Raw genomic sequence first — 27,575 nt, forward strand, 5'->3', positions numbered from 1 at the left:
CCCGACACAGGGCTTGAACTCAAGAGCCGTGAGATCATGACCTGAGCCAAAGTTGGGTGCTTAAACGACTAAGCCACCCTGGCGCCCAAACAGCTCATTTCTTTTTGGCATTGAATAATAAACATTCCATTGTCTGGATGTACTGGTCTGTTTATCCTTTCACATACTGAAAGACATCTTGGTTGCTTCCAAGTTTTGGCAGTCGTGAATAAAGCTGCTATAAACATCCATGTGTAGGTTTTGTGTGGACATAAGTTAACCTTGAAGGATGAAGTTAAGTTAGCTAGAGGGAGAGAAAAAGCCTGAATATTCCAGGCAGAGAAAATGACATGAGTATCCAGGGAATTTTATCCTGACTGGCATGAAGTCTCCCTGTGTACATAGAGGAATAGAGAAAAAAGGCTGGAGCAAGAAGGTGTTCATGTGCCAAATTTTAAACTTTATCCTGAAGCCATAGGGAGTTATTGAAGGTTTTTATAGGGCATTGGCAGGTCCAAAGAACTTATTAATATTCTAAAAATTCTGTCTGCCAGCCACATGTAGGATGGATTGACGGAGGTAAAGCCAGAGGCCTCCTGTTTTCCAAGAAATTGAAGAAGGGAGGAGGCCCTGAACAGGGTGTGGAGACAGAAGAGAAATTAAGGAGAGAGGCTCTCCAGACTTGTGACTGGTTGGATGCGGCGGTAGAGGTAAGCAGATTTATGGCGTAGGAAACTGGTTGGAGTGCCAGGCAATATAAAGATATAGGAGGAGCAGTCTGGAATGGATAAAAGCATAATGAGTTTCAGAGAATTTGAATCCTGGTTTCATTACTTATTAGCTTCATGATCAAGAATAACCTCCTTAAAAATAAAAAAATAAAAAAAAAACTCCTTAACCTCTGTGTAAAATCAAGAAAGCATTATCTACGTTATAGGCCCATCATACTGGGCCAATATTAGGAAAGTACTTTATAAACCCCAAAAGCCGGTTCAATTGTTATTTATTATGTGTATAGGTCACATAGTTGCTGTTCACGTGGAAATGGTTTTCAAGGTGCTAAAATGCATCAGTCCCAAATGTCTTCTACCTCTAAAGTCCCTCCAGCAGAATCCTTGAATTATAAACGCCCAAATCATTTTCTTGCCAACAGACTGTAAGCTTCCTAAGGATGGGGACTGGGTCCTGTTGGATCATTTATTACTAGCCTCTAGCAAGTGCCCAGCACATTATAGGCTACCAATAAATGCTGAGTAAAGGAATAAAGACATTTTATCTTTCTATATCTTTTCTCTGATAACACCTTTATTGAGATATGTCACATACCATACAAGTCACCTAATTAAATTGTACCATTTAGTGGTTTTTAATATATTCACAGGGTTGTACAACCATGACAAAAAATTTTGAACATTTTCATCACTCCCACAAAGAAACCCACACACCCATTAACAGTCACTCCCCTTTTTCCCTTCCACACCCCTCCTGTTCAGCCTTAGGCAACCACTAATCTATTTTTGTGTCTATAGTGCCTCTTCTGGATATTTCATATAAATGGAATCTACAATGTGTGATCTTTTGTGGTGGACTCTTTTCCAATAGAATAATGTTTATAAGGTTTATCCCTGTTGTAGCACATTTTAGTACTTCATTCCTTAGTGAGGGGCACATACCATTCTATTATATGGATATACCACATTTTATTTATCCATTCTGAAAAAAAATGGTGATGTAGGAGATCTCAGCCTCTCTCCCCACAAAAAGATCAATCATTAGTTATCCACAACAAAAGCAGCTCTGGGAGAACTCTGGAATTCACTTAAGAAACATCAGCAACACAGTACAACAAAAAACTTGAGAATAGTCACATATATAGAGGAGGAAGATAGCTTCATTCTGACTGCATCATCCTTTCCTCCAAGCCAGCACTGCTCAGCACCAAGAGGAAACCTCCCAGCTGGAAGGAGTTCTCCTTGGGGCGCCTGGGTGGCTTGGCTGGTTGAGTGTCTGATTTTGGCTCAAGTCACAATCTCACGGTTCGTGAGTTTGAGCCTTGCACCGAGCTTTTGCTGACAGCTCAGAGCCTGGAGCCTGCTTTAGATTGTGTCTCCCTCTCTCTCTGCCCCTCCCTGCTCGCACTTCATCTCTCTCTCAGAAATAAATATTAAGGGTGCCTGGGTGGCTCAGTTAGTTAAGCATCTGATTTCGGCTCAGGTCATGATTTCAGAGTTCGTGGGTTTGAGCTCCACATCGGGCACTGTGCTGACAGCTCAGAGCCTGGAGCCTGCTTTGGGTTCTGTGTCTCCCTCCCTCTCTGCTCCTCTGCTCTGTCTCTGTCTCTCAAAAATAAATAAAATTAAAAAAAATATAAAAAAATAAACATTAAAAAAAAATTAGAAAGAGTTCTCCTTGCCACGAAAGGAAGAATACAGTGAGTAACCAGCTTCCCCAGACTTTCAGGAGAGTACACAAAGATCCCACCTCAATCTCACCCCACCCAGACTGGCAAAGCTGAGACATACAGACATATGGAGACTGCTAGGCACAAAGTCTTCCTTGGTGCCATGCAATTGGAGCTATCTTGGTTCACAGTGACCTGATTTGTAGCCAAATCAAGCAGCTTTCACCACCGAAGACACCAATGGCAAGCACAAACTGCCAAAGACGCCTTGCAGATCTTGCCAGCTTTTGCCTCACAGGCATTCGTGTTCACTGACATCTTCCACCTGATTCTGTCCCCACTCCCTCCTATCCTCAGCCCAGCCCAGGAACCACAATGGCAGCCAGCCTAGGCAGCTGTGCAAGTGCAAGACGCCAGCACTGTGTGTGTGCACTCAGGGCTAGTCCCTCTGGCTGCACACTTGCACGACACCTGCCTGATAGCCATAGCCAGACTCCACCACAGTGGAGGAGCAAGGGTACATGAACGGACAATTTAACAGTGTCAGGGAAACAATACAAGAACAAAATGAGAAGTTCAGCAAAGATATAGAAAACATAAAAAAGAACCAAACAAATCCTGGAGCTGAAAAATATAATGATTGAATTGAAGAATTTAATACAGAGCTGCAAACTTGGACTTGACCAAACAGAAGAAGAATTCAATGAACTAGAAGACAGACCAATTAAAATCACCCAATCAGAGGAGCAAAAAGAAAAAAAGAATGAAAAGGAATGAAGAAAGTCCTTATGGGACTTTGGGGCACCATCAAGAGAAACAATGTATATATCATTGGAGTCCCAGGAAAAGAAAAGAGGAGGAAAGGAGGTAAAAAGTTTATTTAAAGAAATAATGGTTGAGAACTTCCTGAACCTAGGGAGAAACTTGTATATCCAAGATTATGAAGCTAATAGGTCAACCCAAAATTTCAATCCAAAACAATCTTCTCCAAGACATACTATAATTAAAACTATCTAAAATCAAAAACAAAGATAATTTGTTTTAAGTTTATTTATTTTTGAAGAGAGCGAGTGTGCACGGGTGCATGCAAACAGGAGAGGGGAAGGGGCAGAGAGAGACAGAGAATCCCAAGCAGGCTCCACACTGTCAGCATAGCGCCTGATGTGGGGCTTGAAACTATGAAACTGTGAGATCATGACCTGAGCTGAAACCAAGAGTTGGATGCTCAAACACCTAAGCCACCCATGTACCCCGGCAAAGAGAATTTTAAAAGCAGAAAGAGAAACACGTTTTCTCTCATATAAGGGAACCCCTATAAGGTGAGATTTTTCAGCAGCAACCTTGCAGGCCAGGAGAGAATAGGATGATATATTTGTTCATTCATCAGTTGAGAATGTTTAGAATGTTGAGAATGAACCTTAGAATGAAGCATTCATCCACTGGGAAGCATAAAAAAGCACCACCACATCAGGGTGAATTAGGGCATGGAACACAAGATAAATATAGTCTGATGTGGAAAGGGGGCAAAAAGAGCCAGAATGAGTTGTACTATCCCTTTTTTCCTTCTCTTTTGCCCACCCCCAAAGAGGGCAAACCTGGGAGAGGAGTCAGGGGCTCTCCAGAAAGGAATGATCCCATCAGCTTGATGGTTTATGTAAACCTCAAGACTACAGTCAAACACCACCTCCTAGGAGCCTACTTGACCTTTCAGGCAGTTTTTAGTTCTTTCTTCATATTCCCACCAAATACTGAATTTACATTCATTTATACTTTTCTCAGAGTATTGCAATGGTGAGTAGAGGAAAAAGCATGATTTTGAAATCAGACAGTCCTAAATCCTGGTTCTACCATTTACTACCTGGTGACCGTGAGGAAGGTACCTGTTTGTGGGCCTCAGGGTTGCTATGAAAGTTCGATGAGGTAACATAGGGGAAATGTCTATGATACTGTAGAATAGAAGGGACTTAATCATACAGTTCATTTGGCATTCCTTCTGAGGTTATATTTATAAGTATAAAATGCTAGGACATTTGCTTGAAATTTCATGAAGGAAATGATATAAAATTAATTGTAAAATTCTGAGAACTACAAAACCACTCAACTCCTTGGTGGCATTGCATCGCTAGGTCTCAGTTCTTGATCTGCCCAATCTTACAGTTTCCATTTGGCATCTCTTGTACTCCTCCCTCACCTTTGCTAGTTTTGGAATGGCCTGTGGATAATTGTCAAGGTTCCCAGAAAATGCCTAGATTATAGGGGCATCCATTTTCCTCTGAGGATACATACACACACACACACACCCTAACATGTGAATCAGTATTTTTTTTAAACATTTTTAAAATGTTTTTATTTTTGAGACAGAGAGAGCACAAGTGGGAGAGGGGCAGAGAGAGATGGAGACACAGAATCGGAAGCAGGCTCCAGGCTCTGAGCTGTCAGCACAGAAACTGATGCGGAGGTCAGAACTCATGAGCTGTGAGGTCATGACCTGAGCTGAAGTGGGATGCTTAAAGGACTGAGTCACCCAGGTGCCCTGAATCAGTATTTTCAATTTCTTCATTTATCTCTCATTTCCATCTCCTTCCTTCACTGTCTATATTTTTTGTATGGTTGTCCACGGCCAAACTCCTACCTTCTGGAACTGTGAAACAGGAGCTTTGCATCCAGACAGTTGTGAATTCTAACCCTAAAACAAACAATTCCCACGCCGCATTTTATAAAGTTCTAACAATAAAGTGCCAATAGCTGGGTGATGCTTAAAGGCAACGCATCATTACACTAGAGAAGGCCTTGCTCTTTGGGGGCGGTGGTTCTGGCTTTGAGGCGGTGGAGCCCTTTAAGGGTGATTACACTCTCCCCGCCCTCCCCGAGGCGGGGGCGTGGTCGCGGGGTGGGGGGGTGGCCTCCAACCCGGAACTGACGGCCGCGCGCAGCCGGCGCGGCCAATCCGCGTCCCGGAAGGAGCGAGCTTGCGGCCTCGGAGCGAGTGAGTGAAAGCGGCGCCGCCCGCCGGCCGCCGGCGCGGCTGAAGCTGGGCGCCCTCCACCTCTTTCCTTAGGGTCCCCCAAAGAGAGCGGGCAAACACCGTGCATCCGCGCTACGCCTCTTGGCGCGTCGGTTCCCCAAATAGGGCCTCCCATCCCCCAACGCCAGCGCACCTGAGTGGGCTGGGCGCGTCATCTCCACAAGTCGGCCCTGCAGCGGCGCCCACATTTGGTGTAGCATCCCTGTCCCAGTCCCCGGCCCCTGCCCGGTCGTCCCGCCGCCGGAGCGGTGACCGCCTGGCCCGCCGTTCTTCCGCTGCCACCGCTGCCGCCACCATGGGCAGTGAGCAGAGCTCCGAGGTCGAGAGCCGACCCAACGATCTGAACTCCTCAGGTCGGTGTCCTAACTTCCACCCTCCTCCAGCCGGCCCTGTCTGCTTGCGGAGGGGGCTGCCTCCCAACCTAGTGGGGACTGGGACCGTGGACACGAACGCACAGAGAGCCCTCACCGTACGTTTTTCTTGAAAAAGAAAAAAGTCACTGTCTGTCCTAGCCGTCATTCCCCTGATGGGAGTGCCTGTGACTGCAAGCTAAATCAGCTTGTGCGCGCATGCCCATTATTTATTGTCAAAACAGCTGTTTCTCCCAGCTCTGCCTCCTCTTTAAAAGACGACCTAATAATCAACTTTTGGCGTTAGTACTCATGCCTGACACCGAGAGATTTGGCTCACACAGTGGATGGATCAGAGACAGAATCTCTAAGAACATGTTCCTTTTCAGAAGGGATGTGTGACAGGTGTACAATCGTTTTTGAACCCTTGGGTGCAAACATCTCCAGAAACTGCATTTTCTCTTAAGGGGTCGCGACTCGCTTTCTATTGTCATAGGGGTTGGCCAGCACCGCACGCTCTGATGTTTTTCTCTATTCTTCCCCCGTTCGTAATTTTAAGGTTTCTCCCAGCGTTTGAAATAGGATCAGAAGGATTATTGTGCTAGGAATATAGTAAGCAGTCAATAAATAAAATAGTTGATACTTAATTAAGGATTCTATGCTCTGTTGTTGTTGTTAGCGACAAACCCTAGCACAACTGGCTCTGCTTGAGTTGCTAATCCAAATTGGATTCAATCTGGAGCCTAAATATAACATATTAGTTTCAGGTGTACAGTCCAATGATTAGATATTTGTATATATTATGAAATTTTAAACAACATTTTACACTTGCAGAGAGGTGTAGATACACTAAGAATCCACAACTGTCGTTTATTCCTGGTAGGATCTGTAATTCAGAAATGTAGACGCTGACAGAGAGTCCACACTGAAGTGTGTCCTTTAAGACTGGTTCAGGTCCTCATTTGGGGGGCTAGATTGGGACACATTTCAATGGTGAACAGCATCTACTAGCTTTGCTACATTCTTCTATTTCCTTGGAAGACCCAGCACATCTGATCTGTTAATAGCAAACACAGTAATAGTTGTTACCCTTTATTTTCTTGCCCCTATGTCAGGCCGGAAGCATATTTGAGGGGAAGAAGCATGGCATCTTAAAAAATCTGCTTGCTCACCTACTAACTAGCCAACAGCACGAACTCTAACCAATACTATAGCATACTAACCAATAGCATAGGTTAGAATCTGCCCGATTCCCCTGGGCTAAGTGGTTTGCATACGTTTATATTTAATCCTCACAGCGGCCCCATTTTACAGGCAAGGTGATAGAGGTTAGCTAGAATCTAGTGAAATTTGTTTTCCACTGGGGAAGAAGAAATCAATTTGTAGGAGGAAAGACTTCTGACTTGGGATTTGTGAAATGTTAAGTAAATTAGCAAAAGGGGTTAAGACATACTTCTTGAAGAGCGGTAAAAGTAGCAGAGATTCTACAAGAGGGAATGCCAAGCCACAGGAGACTCTAGCCTCTAGGAGGCGGGGCAGTTCTGTGGCCTTCCTGCGTCAACCTTTGAGACATAAGTATGATGAGCCCGCAGATACTACCTTCTAGAGGGTAAACCACTTTAAAGGTTTATTCTTGCTCTAACCAGGAGGATAGTGAGCAGAGGGAGGTATCTTGGTCTAGGAAGTTGTTGGTAGTTTGCATCAGTTCCTCCAAATGCTTTGCTTTCTCGCAACAAACCTGAAATTGGCCTGCCTCTCTTAACGGTCCTACAAATTTCTGAATTTGGCCTCAGCCTAGAATGGACTTCCTGTTTATTTCTATTCTTCTTAGACTACTGCCTGTAATTGTAAGGGTCAGGGGGCTGGTGCCTCAGGAATAGACCCATCTCATATAGGGCTGAGAACCAGGGTTTTTTGGGGGGTTTTTTCCCCCATGGATAGGATCTATTAAATATACCTGGCTTGCTGTGAACTGGTCTGGCCACCAGTTCTGCAAACCTGTTTCACAGGGATGGGCCATGTATACCAACACCCCATAGACCTCCAATTCCTTTCCTAATTCTTTTTCTAGCACTATTGACTTTGGGCAGTTCACAACCAAGTCTTGTATGTTCATTTCCTCATTGGTAAAACAGGGACAATGTCAGGAAGATCAAAGAAGTAAAAATTAAAAACATAATCTACCTTATATTTTTATGTGCTGAATAATAAGATATTTTTAATTACAAAAGCAATTTCATACATGTTATAGGTTCCTATAATGCTTTTTTTTTTTAATAGAAAATACAGATCCCCTATGATTTATCTCCCCTTTTCCAGCCTCCACTGCAGGATGACTACAGTTAGCATTTTTTTGTGTAAAAATATTCTTTTTAATGACTGTACTTTAGTGAGACAGAGGGGGCTAACATGCAGCTCGTGAGCAGTGTAACTTTATTTTCAGTGACTCCTTCTCCAGCTAAGCATAGAGCCAAGATGGACGATATCGTGGTTGTAGCTCCAGGCTCCCAGCCCTCACGGAATGTCAGTAACGATCCCGATGTCATCAAACTGCAAGAGATTCCGACCTTCCAGCCACTTTTGAAAGGTAAGCACTTGGGTTTTGTCTTATCTGGACTTGCTGGAAAGGTTTGCACAGCCGCACTACTCTCCCCAGAGGGCGTGTGCCTTCCTCGTCTACTATGGGTCTTTGCTTAAACGGCATCTTCTTGGTGAAGCCTTCCTTGACTGCCCTATTTAGAATTGCAGCCCTTTTTGCTGCTTTTCTCTGTAGTTTTTAATCACCATTGATCTAATGTATAGTTATTTACTGTCTGTTTCCTTGTTAGAATGTGGGAGGAAGTTTCTGTGTTTTGTGTGTTGTTGAATTGTAGAGCCTGTTATAAAGCAGGGACTGAGTAAATGAATGAATGAATGATGCTGGAGTTGGCCTTTACCTGTTACATTTCTACAAAAAGATTTTCACTCCTTTTTTTAAAGTTTTATTTATTTAAGGAATCTCTACACCTCACGCTCAAACCCACAACCCTGAGATCAAGAGTTGCATGCTCTTATGACTGAGCCAGCCAGGTGCCCCAAAGATTTTCATTCTTATCTGTGGCCTGGACTATGTTATCTTTGACTAGCTTAGATCCATAGAGAAAATCTCCATAATCGTTGGTACACTTAAAATTAATTTTGGCAACTGTTTTGTATGAGAGGAGAGGGTATGTATGAGAGGATTAGCATATATTGATTACTGTATACTGAGGTAGAGTTACCTTTTAGTATGAATTTTATTATTCATTTGGTAATTTCATTATATATTTTTATTTTATGTTAATAAATTCCTTTTCACACCTATTAAGTAGTGGCAATGATTTTCTATTAACTGAACAGGGTTTCTACTATAAGAATCCCTCTTTCTGTCTCTCTCTTCCTCCAAAAGATTAGAAAATATAAATGAACATAAGGTCCTGGTGTACTTAAGCTGGTACAATATAACCTAAAACATCTTACATTTATAGAGCTATTTCTTTTAGAAGATACCCCCCCCTTCACACATGCACACAAACACCTGCCATCCATTTAATTCTTACATTGTTAAATATGTTAGAATGATTTGTGTCAGATCAGACAGCTGGCAGATAGAGAGGTTGAACTTGAACCTTCATCACTGATTTCAGATACTAGTTACACTGTTCTACACTCTACTTACAAAACAAAAATAAAAACAAATAGTGCTTTATCGAACCATGTATCATCTCATTGTTCCCAGTACGTTGTCTGCTTTACGGGTAAGGAAATACAAGCTTTTGATCTTTTCCCACAGGCCTCAATGTTGGACTTTGGGAAACTCTTTGGTTCTTACATGAAACAACACGTTACATCCTGCTACCCATCTTAACAGTTTTCTTTATTTTGAGAGAGAACATGATTCTTCAAAGCCATTAATAAACATTAATAAAATTTCCATCTCCACATGTCCTCATTCAATCAGATTAAAAGACAGATCAGATTTAATTTAGCTGTAGAAACATAGAGGTGGACACTTGTATTCTATACTCCAGCACTTCCAGATATGCATGTGGTCACGCTTTCATGCCTCTGCTTCCTGTTAACTATGTCCAGAGTCTTCCAAAGTCTTCTAGTCCTGGCTGAGGCCTTATGGGACCAGTATTTGTCCCCACTTTAGGGAAATACCAAAAAGAAGCAAAAACAGAACCCAAAAAACTCCCAGAATTTTGAGATATACTTAATGATTTTCTGGGATAGTGTTTCTAAGCATTTGAAATGATTCTTATTTTATGATAGTAAATTGCCTAGAAGGGGAAGCATCTAGGAGAAGGCTTGGTGTTAAGGGAAACTAACCTTAGATTTAAACATTTTTTTTTAAGTTTTTATTTATTTATTTTGAGGGAGACAGAGAGGGAGAGCAGGGAGAGGCAGAGAGAGAGAGGGAGATGGAGAATCCCAAGCAGGCTTCATGCTTATAGCACAAAGCACAACTTGGGGCTCAATCCAGGAGATCATGACTTGAGCCAAAATCAAGAGTCGGACGTTCAACCAACTGAGCCAACCAGGCGCCCCTCCCAGTGATGATTTTAAATCTGAGGTTAGGGGTGCCTGGGTGGCTCAGTTGGCTGAGTGTCTGATTCTTGGCCTTGGCTCAGATCATGATCTCACTCACGGTTTCATGAGCTCAAGCCCTGTGTGGGGCTCTGTGCTGACAGTGCAGAGCCTGTTTGGGATTCTCTGTCTCCCCCTGTCTGTCTCCTCCTGCCCTGCTCACGCTGTCTCTGTCTCTCTCAAAATAAATAAATAAGCTCAAAAAAAATTTTTTTTAATAAAATACACTCATCACTGGGAACCCTAAAAGTGAATAATGACTGTAGTCCAGTTAATGCCGTGTAGCTGGACCTGGTTGCATTGATACCGGATTTAAATGGGGCCTTGGCTACCAGCTAGCTATGTTGCCCTGGCTTTGTTTTTCACCTGTTTGAACCTTGGTTGTTGAGAACATTGAGAATAGGTATGGGAGAGAAGAAAGCTGGTGGGGGGCAGGGTGCAGTTAAGAGGTGATTTGGGATTTGGCTAAGGAAGGTGGAGAAATCACTTGATAAGGATGGCGTGAAAATAAAAATGGCAACATGTGGCAGGGGCCAGACTGCAAGGAACAAAAAAAAGCCAGCAAGCATTTAAGGGAACGCTCCCATTTCACTTGTGAAGAAGAAACATCTTAGTGATTAGAAGAGACAGGCAAAGGAGACAGTTGGGTGGAAATAAGAAGGATAATTACAATAATAATAGTAGCTAACCCCTCCCCTCCCTCCTGTACTTCTGCAAGATACTATTTTCTTTCCATTTTATAGATTAAAACACTGAGATTCAGAGAGTGTGAGTGCATTGCCTAAAGTCACACGGCTATAAGTTATAGCTCATCTCGAGATGGCATCAGGACGTGGAGTTTTCAGCTGTTTTGTACATGGAATGAGACTGTTTCCAATTCTAGCAAAGCCAATTAGAAAGATCACTGGGCTGTAAAAGACAACGGGGCGATGGTTGTGAGGCCGCTTGGATTTCTGGGGCAGCGTACAGAGCCTCCCGCTTTGCCGTTGCTCTGCCTGGTGATTTAAAGCTCTGCCGCCTGCCTGCTGGGCTGCTGGAGGGCCACTCATCACTGTCGCCTTTATACTCTACTCTCTTTTTTCGCCCTTTACTGCTTTCAGGATGAGGCTATTTCTCAAAGTAGTAGAAAGGCCACACAGTGAGGGCTGTACCCCCCAGGTTTGATTTCAGAAAGCTTTTCATGCAAGTTAATCACAGTTTATTCTTTCAAAACAATATATTCAAGTATTACACAGAGTTCACTATTGTTCCGTAATGTCATGTGATGTAATGCTAATGCTGGTGGGTGATCTGCAGAGGCAGTGGCTGGGCGAGTTTGGGGCTATTCGGATGACTGAGGTAATGTTTGCATTTTTAATAAGCAAGCAGATTCTTTCTTTGGCCTTAACCCTTTTGGATAGATATAGCAGAGTATAATTTATGCTCTATACTGGTGCCAAATATCTGTTCCTCTTTTTATCTAAGCAGGAAGAGTGTCTGTTTTTCATAGCAGTCTCTGAATTAGCAATTTATCTTGAAGGGTTAAACATTTACTAGAAAATGAAAAATTAAGAAATTACAAGTAGCAAAAAATGGCCACAACAAGACACAAAAGCAAAATGTAGATCTGATGCAAATGATATTCCCGGGGTTAAAAAAAAAAAAACCTATAAATCTCTTACTTAACATTCAACCACTTATATTTTTTAATGAATTGCATAATTTTATGTCAATCTATAGAAATGAAGTATTCATAAGAGAAATGCAAAGTTGACATTTTATGTATAAAAGTTATATAATCATTCTGTTCACGCCTGAAGATGAATATATGCATACACACGTACACGTGCTTGGGCATGTATGCACATATGACATTCTTTACAACTGACCTATCATTTTTGTTACTGACCTTGGATACAACATCAGATTGTCTTGCTGCTTAAAGAAGGGACTGTCCTTGTTACCAGCAAGGAAGGTCAGACAGATACAGTGTAGATACTTAAGTGAGACGAAGCAAGTTTGTTGGGAGTTACGCATTTGTTTGTTAAGAACATGATTTCTGTGAAGTCGACTTTGACAGTTAAGAGCCTGGGGCTTTTCTTGGTGGAGCAAAATCTCCTGGAACAGCGGTGAAGGCTCTCAAATCACATGGAACATTGAGAATTAGTGCATGAGGTTGAAGCTGGGAGAGAATGAATCAATGGGAAATGGTAGTAAGGAGAAAGTGAGGGAGCTACATTTCAAATGATCAGTTTATTAACATCTTTCTCACCCACTCATCTGTTAGCCAGACAAATAGAATAAAGGTAGAGACTCTTGGCGTTTATCAGACACTTGTCTCTGCCAGCTGTCAGACCTTATCTCTGTTTTGGAAAATGGAAGAGGATAAGAGACTGGATCTTAGAGCTTAGTCTTTTCTGAATGACTTAAAGGTGACCTCTGAGCCCAAGGTTGATCCTAAGAGTCTGTTCTCTCCTGAATACCATATTTGAAAAGTTGATAACTTATTCTTGATTACCATGTGGATTATTTGTGTATGTTAACCTTTTAAACATTGCTGTTAACCAGCAAAGCGTTAGTCTTATGCAAGAGCTGGAAGTACGAGGCGAATGATCGCTTTTAACCAGTTGCGAGAGCAAAGCCATTTTGCAAGAGCAGCCTCACTTTTTTCCTCACTTCTGTGAATGTACACGGGCATCCATTCTTGTTTCTTTCCATCAAATCTCAGAGAAGGTATGTCGATGCCTTTCTCTGAAACTTAATGCTTTTCCATTTCCCTTTTTTCTACACTTCTTGGGACTTTGCTTCTGTACTCTCCTTGTCTTTAGCATTCAGCTTATTGAACCTCTTTCCTCTTATGTTGATGTATAGATCTTTCCATCTTTTTTTTTTTTTTTTTTTTTGAGAGAGAGAGGCGTGCACAGGGGAGGGGCAGAGAGAGAGGGAGAGAGAGAATCCCAAGCAGGTTCCACACTGACAGCACGGATCCCAATGTGGGGCTCCATCTCATGAACCATGAGATCGTGACCTGAGCCAAAAATCGAGTCAGAAGCTTAACTGACTGAGCCACCCAGGCAGCCCTAGATCTTCCTATCTTTTATTTTATTTATTTATTTTTTAAATGTTTTATTTAGTTTTGAGAGAGTGGAGGTTGGGGAGGGACAGAGAGAAAGGGACAGAGGGTCTGAAGTGGGCTCTTCGTTGACAGCAGTGAGCCCAACATGGGGCTCGAACCCACACACCATAAGATCATGACCTGCATTGAAGTTAGACTCTTGACCAACTGAGCTACCCAAGCACCCCTGATGATATTTAATTAGTTAGTTCTACCACTTAAAAAAAAGTGTTAAAATCTCCAGCTGTGATTGTGTTTGTCTATGCCTTTTATTCTGTCTGTATTTTTGATGTCTGTTACTAGGCATGCACATGTCGATGTTTATTATATTGACCCTTTTATTATTATGAAGTTGTCCTTGTATAGAAGGCACTATTTCCTATCTTGAAATCTATTTTGTCTTATGTTAATATAGCCACTCCAGCCTTTTCACACTTATTGTTTGCATAGTACATATATTTTTCCATTCTTTCTTTTTGTTTTTATGTATTTGTGTCTTTAAAGTGCATCTCTTGCCGACAGCATACAGTTGGGTCTTATTTCTGTACCTGTGTTGGCAGTCTGTCTTTAACTGGGTGTAAATTGATGTGGTTGGATTTAGGTCTACCATTTGTTCTTCATTTTCTATTTGTGGTCTCCTTTTGGTTCCTTTACTTTCCTGACTTTTTCAAGATCAACTAAATTTTTGTAGTATTCCATTTTAAGTCCTCTATTAGCTTTTTTAGTTGTATTCTTATGCATTATTTTTTTAGTGGTTGCTCTACGGATTATAATACACAATTTTTTAAAGATTTTATTTTTTATTTTTATTTTTTAAATATTTATTTATTTTTAAGTTTATTTGTTTATTTGAGACTCAGACACAGAGACAGCACACATGGGGAGGGGCAGAGAGAGAGAGCGAGAATCCCAAGCAAGCTCTGTACTGCCAGCCCAGAGCCTGATGTGGGGTTCAAATCCACGAAACCGTGAGATCATGACCTGAGCTGAAACCAAGAGTCAGACGCTTAACCAACTGAGCCACCAAGGTGCGCCTAAAGATTTTATTTTTAGATGATCTCTACACCCAACGTAAGGCTCGAAGTTACAACCCCGAGATCAAGAATCACACTTTCCACCGACTTGGCCGACCAGGCGCCCCCATTGTACACATCTTTAACATCATAGTTCACACAGACTTAATATTGTACACATAAAATGTAAGAACTTTTCAGTGGTATGGTTCCATTTACCCCACTTCTCTGTGCTATAGTTGTCATACTGGTACATCTCCATATACTAGGAATCCCATGTGGTGTTTATATATATTATTTATTTTTTTATATATTATATATATATTTATAAGTTATATATTTATATATAAATTAAATATATGTTTATTATTTACAAAACTTATGTATTACTGTATTATGTTATATAATTATATACATTATAACAGTTTAGATTTTATTTTTTATTACTTATTTTTTATTTTTTAAAATTTACATCCACATTAGCATATAGTGCAACAATGATTTCAGGAGGAGATTTCTCAGTGCCCCTTACCCATTTAGCGCATACCCCCTGCCACAACCCCTCCAGTAACCCTGTTTGTTCTCCATATTTATGAGTCTCTTCTGTTTTGTCCCCCTCCCTGTTTTATATTATTTTTGTTTTCCTTTCTTTATGTTCATCTGTTTTGTCTCTTAAAGCCCTCATGAGTGAAGTCATATGATTTTTGTCTTTCTCTGACTGACTAATTTCACTTAGCACAATACCCTCTAGTTCCATCCACGTAGTTGCAAATGGCGTATATGTATATATATATATATATATATATATATATATATACACGCATATATACGTATACACACACACACACACCACCTCTTCTTTATCCATTCATCCATCGATGGACATTTGGTCTCTTTCCATGCTTTGGCTATTGTTGATCGTGCTGCTATAAACATGGGGGTGCATGTGTCCCTTCGAAACAGCACAGCTGTATCCCGTGGATAAATGCCTAGTAGGGCAATTGCTGGGTCATAGGGTAGTTCTATTTTTAGTTTTTTGAGGAACATCTATACTGTTTTCCAGAGTGGCTGCACCAGCTTGCATCCCCAATAGTTTATATTTATTTTAAATGATTATATATCTTCCAAAGAAATTAAGAGAAGAAAGAACTACATATAGAATACAATGTTATGCCTCCCCACATATTTACCATTTCCAGAATTCTTTTTTTAAATTTTTTTTTTCAACGTTTTTTATTTATTTTTGGGACAGAGAGAGACAGAGCATGAACGGGGGAGGGGCAGAGAGAGAGGGAGACACAGAATCGGAAACAGGCTCCAGGCTCCGAGCCATCAGCCCAGAGCCTGACGCGGGGCTCGAACTCACGGACCGCGAGATCGTGACCTGGCTGAAGTCGGACGCTTAACCGACTGCGCCACCCAGGCGCCCCCCATTTCCAGAATTCTTAATCCCTTTCTGTAGATTCAGGTTTCTATGTGATGTCATTTATTTTTAGTCTGAAGACCTTCTTGTAGCATTTCTTGTAGTGCAGATCAGCTGGAAACAGATTCTTTCTGTTTTTATTTATGTGAAGATGTCAGTTTTTGCCCAGGTTCACTATAAAATTTTTACCCCCTTTTTTGGTAAGTTTTTAAGGAGATATTATGGAATTTTGTGAAATCTCATTTCTCAACACACTTTCCTTCACTGGTTATAATATCCATTACTGTTTCTTGTTTGAATTAATCACACAGAGACGGTTGCCAAATAGTGATTTTTCTACCTTTACCATTCCTTCTACATTTATTAGTTTGTATTCCACTGTTAGGAAGAGCTTTCTCTTCTCTCCATTTATTTATTTAAGTCCATGCAGTCACTATTTTCAATCTCAAAATGCTTCAAATTTAGGAGCACATGGCTAGCTCAGTCAGTGGAGTGTGCAACTCTTGGTCTTAGGGTTGTGGATTTAAGCCCCATGTTGGGTGTAGATATTACTTAAAAAAATCTAATCTTGAAAAAAATGCTCCAAATTGAGACAGTTGGAACCCTGTCAGTCTAGTTTACTTTGTCCTTTTGACATATTCTCATTATTCTTTGAACATGTTTTTATTTTCTGGCATGATAGAATGTTCCAGATTTTTCCTGTTCTTCCCTGGCTCCAGCACTAGAATCAGGCATTTCTCCAGGAGTCTTGATTCTTTTAGTGGAGAGTGGTATTTAGAAGCTACTCTTAGGCCTTCTCAGTGGATTTAGCAAGGAAATAGATATGTGTGTATATACATAATACACACATTTATACTTACATGTATTTTTATATTTATCTGTATATATTGAATATACTGAGTTCATACTGACGTGTTCTAAATGTTCTTTGATCTATAGGTTTATTGTTTTCATCAAATATTTTGACCATTATTTCTTCCAGTGTTTTTCTGCCCCCCCCCCCCCCCCCGCACCTCCTTTTTGGGGACTCCATTTTCTGTGTTATGCTGTCTCACAGGTCACTAATGCAGTTTTGTTTTTTGGGTTTTTTTGGTCTTTCTCCTTTCTGTCCTTAGTTTGGATAATTTTATTGCTTTGTTTTTGTCTTTCTCCTTTCTGTTCTTAGTTTGGATAATTTTATTGCTTTGTTTCCAGATTTAGGGTTTTTTTTTGTTTTTTGTTTTTGTCATGTCTATACTGTTCTTAATCCCATTCAATGTATTTTTAATTTTAGATAATTGTATTTTTCAGCTTTAGATATACCTCCCTTTTAATAAAGTCTTCATGTCTTTGCTTATCATGCCTATGTTTTCCTATACTTTTTGAACATGTAGGGTGCATTTATAATTTATAATTTTAATTCTTGACTGCTAGTCTATCATTTTTGGATCTGTTTTTTATTAAATGAAGTTTCTCAGTATTACAAGTCATATTCTCCTGCTTCTTTGCATTCCTGGAAATTTCTTCATTGTATGCCAAACATTGTATATTTTGTATGTTTCTGGGTGCTAGGGTTTGTTTTATTCCTTTAAAGTATATTAGACTTTGTTCTGGCGTAAAGTTAAGTTACTTATAATCAGTTTGACTCTTTCTGACCTGCCTTTATGTTCTATGAAGGTTTATCCAGAGCAGCCTTTATTCTAGTTTAACTGAGCCTCACTTCTAAGGCACTACCCTTCTGAGTGCTTTACCTGCGGCCCATGTGTTATGAAGTCTCACTACTCATGCAGGTGGGAATGCAAACTGCCCTCACAGTCCCATGAGAATTTCAGACATTGTTTGGCCTATGGCTTTCCTGTAGTTCTTTCTCCAGCCTGGTGGAATTTTACCGCAAATTCATAGCTTAGTGTAAACCAGAGACTCAGGGTGCCCTGTGCAGTTCCGCAGGCTGCTCTCTTACTGAGCCCTCCCCTCCCCCATATTATTTTGTGTACCTTCTGATACCTCTGCCTCTCCAAACTCCACGTTCTCTTTCTTCAACTCACTGAGGCCACTGGGCTCTTGATGGATGTCTCCCCCCACCCCCCCGCCTGGAAAATGTTTTTCAGTAATAAACTGGGGAAATGATAGGACTTGCTTGTTTTCCTTCTCTCAAGGATCAAAGCCTGTTAGAGAGTATCTGAAAAGAGTGTGTCATATATTTGGTCCGGTTCCTAGTTGTTTATGACTGGAAGGCATAATAGCAATTAATCTTTCATGGGCAGAAGCAGAAATCCTCAAAAAAATGCTTTTTAATCTTTATTTTTCTGTCCATTACCACTTCTTTCATTTTAAACGCCTCATGCCAACAGCCTTCGATTACTACCTTGGTTTATTTCTGCAGTATACAATTGACTCTTGAACAATGCGGGTGTCAGGGGCCTGGACCTCCCTGCAGTTGAAAATCTGTGTATTACTTTTGACTCCCTCACCCCAAACTTAACTGCTAGTAGCATACTGTTTACCAGAAGCCCTACTGGTAACATAAACTGTCGATTAACACATATCTTGTATGTTATATATATTATATACTGTATCCTTACAAAAAAGTCAGCTGGAGAAAAGAAAATTTACGAAGAAGGTCATAAGGAAGAAGAAATACATTTACAGTACTGTATTGTATTTATTGAAAAAAATCCAAGTGTTAGTAGACCTGCGCAGTTCAGACCTGTGTTGTTCAAGGGCCAATTGTAATGGTAAACATTGGTGCTCCTGGTGGTGTTCCAGCTAGTGGAGATACAAAAAATATAAGACACAGCTGCTGTCCCTTAGGAGCTTACGGTTTTGTGAGTGATTAAGATAGGTAAGGAACTTACAGTAACGTAGCATGGGTCATATTGGCCATAAGGCCAAAAGATCAGTCATGTGTAGAGAAGAGAATCATTAATTTGGCCTGGGAATTTGGAGGCAGGCTTCACAAGGGAAGTAACAGTCGAGTAGGGCTTTGAGGGATAGAAGGTAGCCACATGGGGAGGATGGGGTCAGGGAGTGGATTCATGGTTTAAGGGATCATCCATATAATCAAAAAGTTATAATTAAAAGATGCCAAAATACTTCTTGACCAAAATTATATCTGGGATGTGCTGCTTTGATTTTCTTGTATTACTCTAGATACCCATATGTATGCAGGTTAAAATCTGATTTTAATTTTAAGCCATATTAGACATTAACTTACTGGAATAATTAACTGTATACTATTATTCATTCTTTTGTGTTTCTTTAAGCTTTTAATTTGTGTTATATTATTAATTAAAAAAAATATGCATTCTGAGGGTTAATGGGGGTGGGAGGGAGGGGAGGGTGGGGGATGGGTATTGAGGAGGGCACCTTTTGGGATGAGCACTGGGTGTTGTATGGAAACCAATTTGACAATAAATTTCATATATTGGAAAAAAAAATATGCATGGTTTACTTTAGTACCCAAGGATATATCTTTCTAAGCAATATCATTTCCTGGCTAAGCTAGCCAATTACTCCTGGAATATGACAATAAAGATAGATGTATTTTTTTAAATATATTTCTTTTTAAGGTTCTGTTTTGTTAGTAGTTTTTGCTACATAACATCTTAGAAACATTCCAAGGCTGAATAGTATAAAATTCTGTTAGTCATCTTCAATTTTTCTACTTTTCCAAAAATCACATAAAAAATTCTATTTTTAAAACATTAGCATTTGAGACTGAAATGTTTATTTAGGAAAGCCAATGTTCTAAAGGCGTTCCAAGAATTAAAAAAGAAATTCCTTTTCCCCCACCCCCCAAATTTTAACTGATTATTAGATTAATAATAATTTTATAGTATTTGGAATTGTTAATAGATAAGGCTTTTTCATCCTGGGCAAAAGTGAAAGTCATGTACTTTTTTTAGAATTGTGATCTTTCATATATTATTCACTTAACTAAATTCATTGAGCTGTTGCTGTTTGTCAGATATTTTAGGCTAGAGATACAAAAAAAACCATTATTCCTTCCTATGAACAGCTCACAGTCTTGTGAGGGAAACTATATTCTTAACAGGTCATTGTGATTCAGCATGATAAGTGCTTATAAATGTAATGCATTAGAGAACCTACAGGATGGAACAACTTATTCTGAGAGGCAGGAATGGTTGACTAGAATCAGAACAATTGAGAAGAATTTATATGTGTGCTCTTGGTATTAATTACTTCCAAAGTTTTATTATGCCTAAAAAGCCATGTGGAAAAACTTACTTTGTTTTATTTTTTACGTTTAGATGGAACATGCGAGCAGGGGAGAGGGGGAGAGAATCTTAAGCAGGCTGCACACTCAGTGCAGAGTCCAACAGGGGCTCAATCCCACCATCCTGGGATCATGACCTGAACCAAAATCAAAAGTCAGTTTCTCAACCAACTGAGCCACCCAGGTGCCTTGAAACTTTTTTAAAAAAAATACTGACTTTAGGGCCCCAGACTCAGAATCTGATTTATTAGTAAGTTCAGTTGTAAGACATCTGTATGTTAAACTAGCATTCCAAGGGATTCACTTTGGAAAACACTGAGCTAGATGTTTTTGAACTTAAGTACTACTTGAGATCACAGAAGTGTTAGATCATTCAAATAAATGATTTTAGATATCTTTTAAAGAGATACAGTTGTCAAAAGAGTATTTTAGAGTATGTCATTAGGTTTTTGCTATTTTTGGATGAACTCCATTGTTGAAACTGATTCACATTTAATGCCTGTACATTAAATTTTGGACTCATTGAGAGTTCATTACTTGCTGAAGAATTTGTTAAAAGTCCCTGGGTTTTGGTAATGTTTAAATATTTCTTCTCATCAAAATTTGGTTTCACAGAAAGCCAGTGAAATGCAAAGTGATATTTTAAAAATGACTTTAGATAATTATTTTCCTCATATGAGCTAATGAAAATTATTAACAAAATATTCTAAACACATTTCTAAACGGGTTTATCCACATGTGAAAGTGTTGGTAAACAAATACACAAACAAAAATGGGGTTTTGAGTTGCAAGATTTTTGGAGCAGACATACGACAATTGGGAGTTGTTTTGTTCTTCATTCAGTCTTTTTAACCAAGGACTTTTTTCTAACAGTTAAACTATTCATACTTTTATTTCAGTAAATCTTACATCAAGATTAATGTTTACCAGTCTCAAGGGAAGGAAAAAAATGATACATCCCACTGAGAGGAATAAATATAGGCCAAAGAAACATTAAAACATTCTTTAATGCTAATAAATATCCTAAGTCATTCTCCTATTTTGCTCCTTTTTTTATAAGATGGCCTCCCTTTAATGTAGTCGAATTTATCGCAGTGCTGTTTTTAACACCACCTTCGCCACTAGATGTCGCTAGACTATAATGATTAGTAAGTCGGTTCACACAGCTACAACCTGTGGCAGTATTTGCAAAGGCCTTTGGTTAATTAAGTTTACTCTGTAGCATCTGGATTTCTCATAAAACGAGGTCACAGCTTGCTTCAAGCACAAGCTAGTTGGAAAATATGTCAAATTCTGTAACACATGAGTAATCTATAATTAGTTATTTCAGTGTTTATCAGGACAACAAAGAAAAAAATTGCTACCGGAAACTTTTAGTGACCTTAATATTTTAGAGTGAAAACTCTATTTTTAGTCTATCACTGTATTCAAAGAAATATTTATTACACCAAATATTTCTCAAGAGTTGGGGTTGTGTTTTAATCATCCCTAATTTCTCAGGGCCTAGCACACAAAGCTTGGCACTTGATAGGTATTCAGTAAATGTTATTAAGCATTAAGGTAGTGTGTGTGTGTGTGTGTGTGTGTGTGTGTGTGTGTGTGTATGTCATAGGGGAAAGAATCCTTGAGTTCTCTTCTCAAAAAGTCTCACTTAGGAGACAAGAATCTGTATAAACATACCTATAGTCCAGGATCGTGTGTACGTACCAAATGAGTACTACAGGCATTAAATTCTGGGATGCCAGAAGATCAGTAGCTCTTGAGCATTGATAAGAGGTGTACTCATGAAAGCATATTTAGAGATGAAAAGGAAAGGCCAGTACAAGAGAAGAAAGTAATGAGCCAAGGTTTAAGGGTAGGAAAATGTGGGCAGTAAAGATTCAGAAAGGTCCTAAGTTTAAGGCTCTGAATTTAAGGCTTACACTTGGACTTAATACTTTTTAGGGGGCAGGGGACTGTTAAGGATATTGGGGTGGGTGAATAATAATATGTTTTATAATGCATTGTAATTTACAAAACACTAGCACCTAAAGAAGGGTGAATGGAAGATGATTACTCTTCGATTTTAGAATGCTTCGGCTCTAAAGTTTGTTAAAAGCACTTCTATTTGAAAGAGATAATACAGGGGCTCCTGGGTGGCTCAGTCGGTTGGGCATCGATTCTTCGTTTCAGCTCAGGTCTTGATCTCAGGGTCATGAGTTCAAACCCCACATTGGGCTTTGGGCTAGGCATGAAGCCTACTTAAAAAAATCAGGGGCACCTGGGTGGCTCAGTTGGTTGAGTGTCTGACTGAGGTTCAGGTCACGATCTCACAGTTCATAGGTTCGAGCCCTGCGTAGGGCTCTGTGCTGACAGCTCAGAGCCTGGAGCCTGCTTCAGATTCTGTGTTTCCCTCTCTCTTTGCCCCTCCCTTGCTTATGCTCTGTTTATCTGTCCTGTCTGTCTGTCCCTCTCTCTCAAAAATAAATAAACATTAAAAATTAATCAATGAGATAATATAGATAGGGGGCTTAGTGCCTGGCCCTTAGTAAACCTTCAATCAATGATTCTTGATAACAGATTATTAAATCAGTAAAAAATATTATGGACATTCTGCAAAATAACTTTCACAAGAGTCAAAATCATGAAAGGTAAGGAACGACTGAAGAATTGTCATAGATTGGAGGAAATTAAAGAGATGTGCAATGTCTATTCTAGGACCCCAAATTGGATCCTAGAATAAAAAAGGACATTAATGGGAAAAAATGGTACCTTATGATAAGGTGTATAGTTTAGTTGATTGTATTGTACCAATGTTAATTCCCTGTTTTTGATAATTATACTATGGTTAGGTACTGTGTTAATATTAGAGGAAGCTGGTGAAGGGCATATAGGAATCTTTTATTTTATGCAACTTTTCTTAAATTATTTTAAAAATAAAAAGTTCGAGGATGTCTGACTGGCTCAGTCAGTAGAGCATGCGACTCTTGACGTTGGGGTTGTAAGTTCAAGACCCACATTGGGTGTAGAGATTACCTAGAAATAAAATCTTTTAAAAAATATGTAAAAGTTTAAAAATATAATATCATCTTAGAAAATATTGCAATTCCATATTTGGATAAGTTTTCTTTTCTTTTCTTTTTTTTTTTAACGTTTATTTATTTTTGAGACAGAGAGAGACAGAGCATGAACAGGGGAGGGTCAGAGAGAGGGAGACACAGAACCCCGACGCGGGGCTCAAACTCACGGACCGCGAGATCATGACCTGAGCCGAAGTCGGCGGCTTAACCGACTGAGCCACCCAGGCGCCCCTGGGATAAGTTTTCTACAAAGAGGTCAGATGTTGGAAGAAAGGTTTTATATATGATAATAATTTTTAGGATAGACATCTGCCAGGACAGCTTATGGCAACAATGTGTTCCCTTGAAGACAGGGAAGTAGAACTTCTGAGCACCCTGGACTTTAGCACCTCTCTATATATTTTAGCTAATAGATACATTTCCCCAGTGTCCTGTTTTGTTTTTGTTTTTGTTTTTGTTTTTGTTTTTGTTTTGAGGGAAAAAAAAAAGTATAGTTGACACACAATTACATTTAAAAAAGAAATTTATTTAAGTAGTCTCCACCCCCAGCACTGGGCTTGAATTTACAACCCTGAGATCAAGAGTTGCATGCTTCGGGGCGCCTGGGTGGCTCAGTCGGTTGAGCGTCTGGCTTCAGCTCAGGTCACGATCTCGCGATCCGTGAGTTCGAGCCCCGCGTCAGGCTCTGGGCTGATGGCTCAGAGCCTAGAGCCAGCTTCCGATTCTGTGTCTCCCTCTCTCTCTGCCCCTCCCCCGTTCATGCTCTGTCTCTCTCTGTCCCAAAAATAAATAAACGTTAAAAAAAAATTAAAAAAAAAAAAGTTGCATGCTTCTCTGCCTGAGCCACCCAGGCACCCCACATGTTTTTTTTAATTTTAGGGTTTTTTTAATTGAAGTATAGTTGATGTACAATGTGACATTTCAATGTTCTGGCCTTTAAGTCCACTTGAACTTTGGCTCTTCAAACTGTTATTTAATACCCCCATTCCCCTTTTCAATATGTTCAGAGTAATCTAATGAGGTTTCCCTGGGCTTTACCACCAATACCCTATATTTTAATAAAAAATACTTTCTTATAGAATCTGCCTATGGGCCTTCCTTATGTTTCATCATCTTTATGTAGATTACTCTGTGGGCCCAGAAGAACAACAAAGGAACATCTGGTGTTTGTAGAGGCATTGGGTATAATTAGGTTCTAAAATCAGTGCATAAATGTTATATGGTTAACCTTTGAATAACACAGGTCTGAACCATGTGGGTCCACTTACAAGTAGATTTTGTTTTTCAATAAATACAGTATAGTACTGTAAATGTATTTTCTCTTCCTTATGATTTTCCTAATATTTTCTATTCTCTGCTTTACTTTCTTGTAAAAAAATACAGGATATGATATGTAACATACAAAATATGTGGTGTTTACTTATGTTATTGGTAAGGCTTCTGGTCAACAGTAGGCTACTAGTAGTTAAGTTTTGGGGGAGTCAAAAGTTATGTGTGGAGTTTTTACTGCAGGGGATGGGTGGGGGGTTGACATCTCTAACTCCAGATTTGTTCAAGGCTCAATGGTGTGTATGTGTGTGTGTGTGTGTGTGTGTGTGTGTGTGTATATATATATATATATATGATCTTGGAAATTTTTTTAATCCCCAATAAAGCACACTTTTAAAAAACGTATATACTCCTGTACTATAAATGTTTAGATTAAGAGAAAAGTCTACATGCACACATCTGGATATTCAGACCTTTTGACCTATCACAAATTGAGATTAGTTTGTAGTTTTCTTTCGTTTTTCTTGAGATGCCTTTAGTATGAGGGTATACTGGATTCATAAAATCAGTTGGGAAGTGGGGCACCTGGGTGGCTCAGTCAGTTGAGTGTCCGACTTTAGCTCAGGTCATGATCTCCCAGTTCTGAGTTTGAGCCCCACATCGGGCTTGCTGCTGTCAGCACACAGTCCACTTCCCATCCTCTGTCCACCTCTCTCTACCCCTCCCCTGCTTGTGCTGTCCCAAAAATAAATAAGTATGTTTTTAAAAATCAGTGGGGAAGTATTTCTTCTGCTTTTCTGTAAGACTGAAGGATTGTTATTAATTTTTATTTAAATATTTGATATAATTCATAGTGAAGCCAGTGGGACTGAGATTTTCTTTACTTGGTATAGGCCTTGTCTATTCAGATTTTCTATTTCTTCTTGAGTCAGTTTTGGTAATTTTTGTCTTTCTATGAATTTGTTTATTTAAGTTACCTAATTGTTGGCATGATGTTTTTCATAATATTCCCTTTTAATCCTCTACACTTCTGTGAGGTCAATAGTGATGTCCCTTTTCCATTCCTGATTTTGATCATTGGAGGCTTTTTCTCCTTTTTTCTTGGTCAATATGGCTACAGATTTGTTAGTTTTGTTGATCTGTTTGGTGAACCAACTTGTGGTGTCATTGATTTTCTCTTCTGTTTTTCTGTTTTCTATTTCATTGCTTTCTGCTCTAGTCCTTATTATTTTCTTCTGCTTATAAATATAATTTACACTTCTATTCCTAGTTTCTTGAGGTATAAGGTTTTTTTTTTCTGAAATAGGCATTTGAAAGCAATAAATTTTCTTCTAAGCATAGCTTTAGCTGTATCTCATAAATTTTGATATGTCTTTATTTTTATTCACTTCAAAACACTTTTTGGTTTCCATTTTGATTTCTTCTTTGACCAACCAGTTGATTAAGAAGTATGTTGTTTAAGTTCAGAATGTTTTGGGATTTCCCAGATTTCTTTCTGTTGTTGATTTATAATTTAATTCTATTGTGGTCAGAGAATATACATTGTATGACTTAAATCCTATTTATTGAGACTTGATTTATGGCTTGGTATATGGTCTGTCTGGAAAATGTTTCATGTGTACTTCTTGAAAAATTGATAGACTTTATTTTCTAGAGAAGTTTTAGGTTTACGGAAAAGTTGAATAAAGTACAAGAGTTCCCATATACTCCTTTACCAACTCCCCATCCAGTTTTCCCTATTACTAATGTTAACTTAATAATGTGATGCATTTATTACAATCAGGTTAAATTTGATACATTATTATTAACTAAGGTCCATAGTTTACATTGAAGTTTACTCTTTGTGTTGTACATTCTGTGAGTTTTGACAAATGTTTAATGATATGTATCTACCATTCATTTGTTATCATTCAGAATATCATACCATTCAATGTATCATACATTGCCTTAAAAATCCTCTGTGCTTTACCTATTCATTCCTCTCTCTCTACTCCCTGAACCTTTGGCAACCACGGATATTTTTACCATGTTCATACTTTCTTTTCAAAATGTCATATATTTGGAATCCTATAGTATTTAGCCTTTTTAGATTGGCTTCTATCATTTAGAATATATATTTAAGGTTTCTCTATATCTTTTTGTGACTTGATAGCTTATTTCTTTTTACTGATGAATAATATTCCATTGTCTGGATGTACCATAGTTTTTTTTAATCCACTCACCTATTGAAAGACATCTTGGTTGCTTCCAAGTTCTGGCAGTTAAAGCTGCTTTAAACATTTCTGTGCAGGTTTTTGTGCAGACATTACATTTTTAAGTCATTTGGGTAAGTACCGGGTAATTTAAGGGTAGATACCAAATTACTGATCATATGGCAAGAGTATGTTTATTTTTGTAGGAAATTTCCATACTGTCTTCCAAAGAGGTGATACCATTTTGCATTCCCACTAGCAATGAATGACAGTTCCCGTTGCTCCACATTCTTGTCAATGTTTGGTGATGTTGTTTTAGATGTTACCAAATTGTTGATCATACAGCAAGAGTATGTTTATTCTTGTAAGAAATTTCCAAGCTGTCTTCCAAGGAGGCTATATGATTTTTAGATTCCCGCCAGTAATGAATGAGAGTTCCCATTGCTCCACATCCTTGTCAACATTTGGTAATGTCATTATTTTGATTGTTAGCCACTCTAATAAGTTTGTAATGATATCTTATTGTTTCAATTTGCAATTTCTTAATTACATATGATGTTAAGCATTTTTTCATGTAGTCATTTGCTATCTGTATATCATCTTTGCTGAGATGTCTGTTCAGATCTTTCTTTTGCCCATTTTTTAATTGGGATTTTTTTTATGGTTAAGTTTTAAGAATTCTTTGTATATTTTGGATACTAGTCCTTTATCAGTTATGTGTTTTGCAAGTATTTTGTGGCTTGTTTTTTCATTTTCTTAGTGTCTTTCACAGAACAGAAATTTAAATTTTAATGAAATCTAATTTATTTAATGAAATCCCAATTTTTTTTCTTTTTTTTTTTTTTGGATTGTGTTTTTGATGATACCAAAAAGTCATCACCAAACCCAGGATCACCTAGGGACATTTCTCTTGTTACTGTCTAGGAGTTGTACGGTTTTGTGTTTT

General features: G+C 39.1%; 1 protein-coding gene across 2 annotated transcripts in view; it reads left to right on the plus strand.

Moving 5' to 3' along the window:
* Positions 1-5,310: 5,310 nt before the first annotated feature.
* Positions 5,311-27,575, plus strand: part of BORCS5 (BLOC-1 related complex subunit 5) — a 98,741-nt gene continuing 76,476 nt past the window's right edge. Inside the window, exons 1-2 of one of the 2 annotated variants that reach the window (XM_049627115.1) lie at positions 5,311-5,366; positions 8,199-8,342. In XM_049627115.1, the coding sequence (XP_049483072.1) occupies position 5,366; positions 8,199-8,342 (145 nt within the window). In that variant the 5' untranslated portion in view covers positions 5,311-5,365. The other variant, XM_049627114.1, reaches the window with a different exon arrangement.

This window comes from Panthera uncia, chromosome B4 (assembly GCF_023721935.1).
Source record: "Panthera uncia isolate 11264 chromosome B4, Puncia_PCG_1.0, whole genome shotgun sequence".
In the NCBI taxonomy this organism is placed as follows: domain Eukaryota; kingdom Metazoa; phylum Chordata; class Mammalia; order Carnivora; family Felidae; genus Panthera; species Panthera uncia.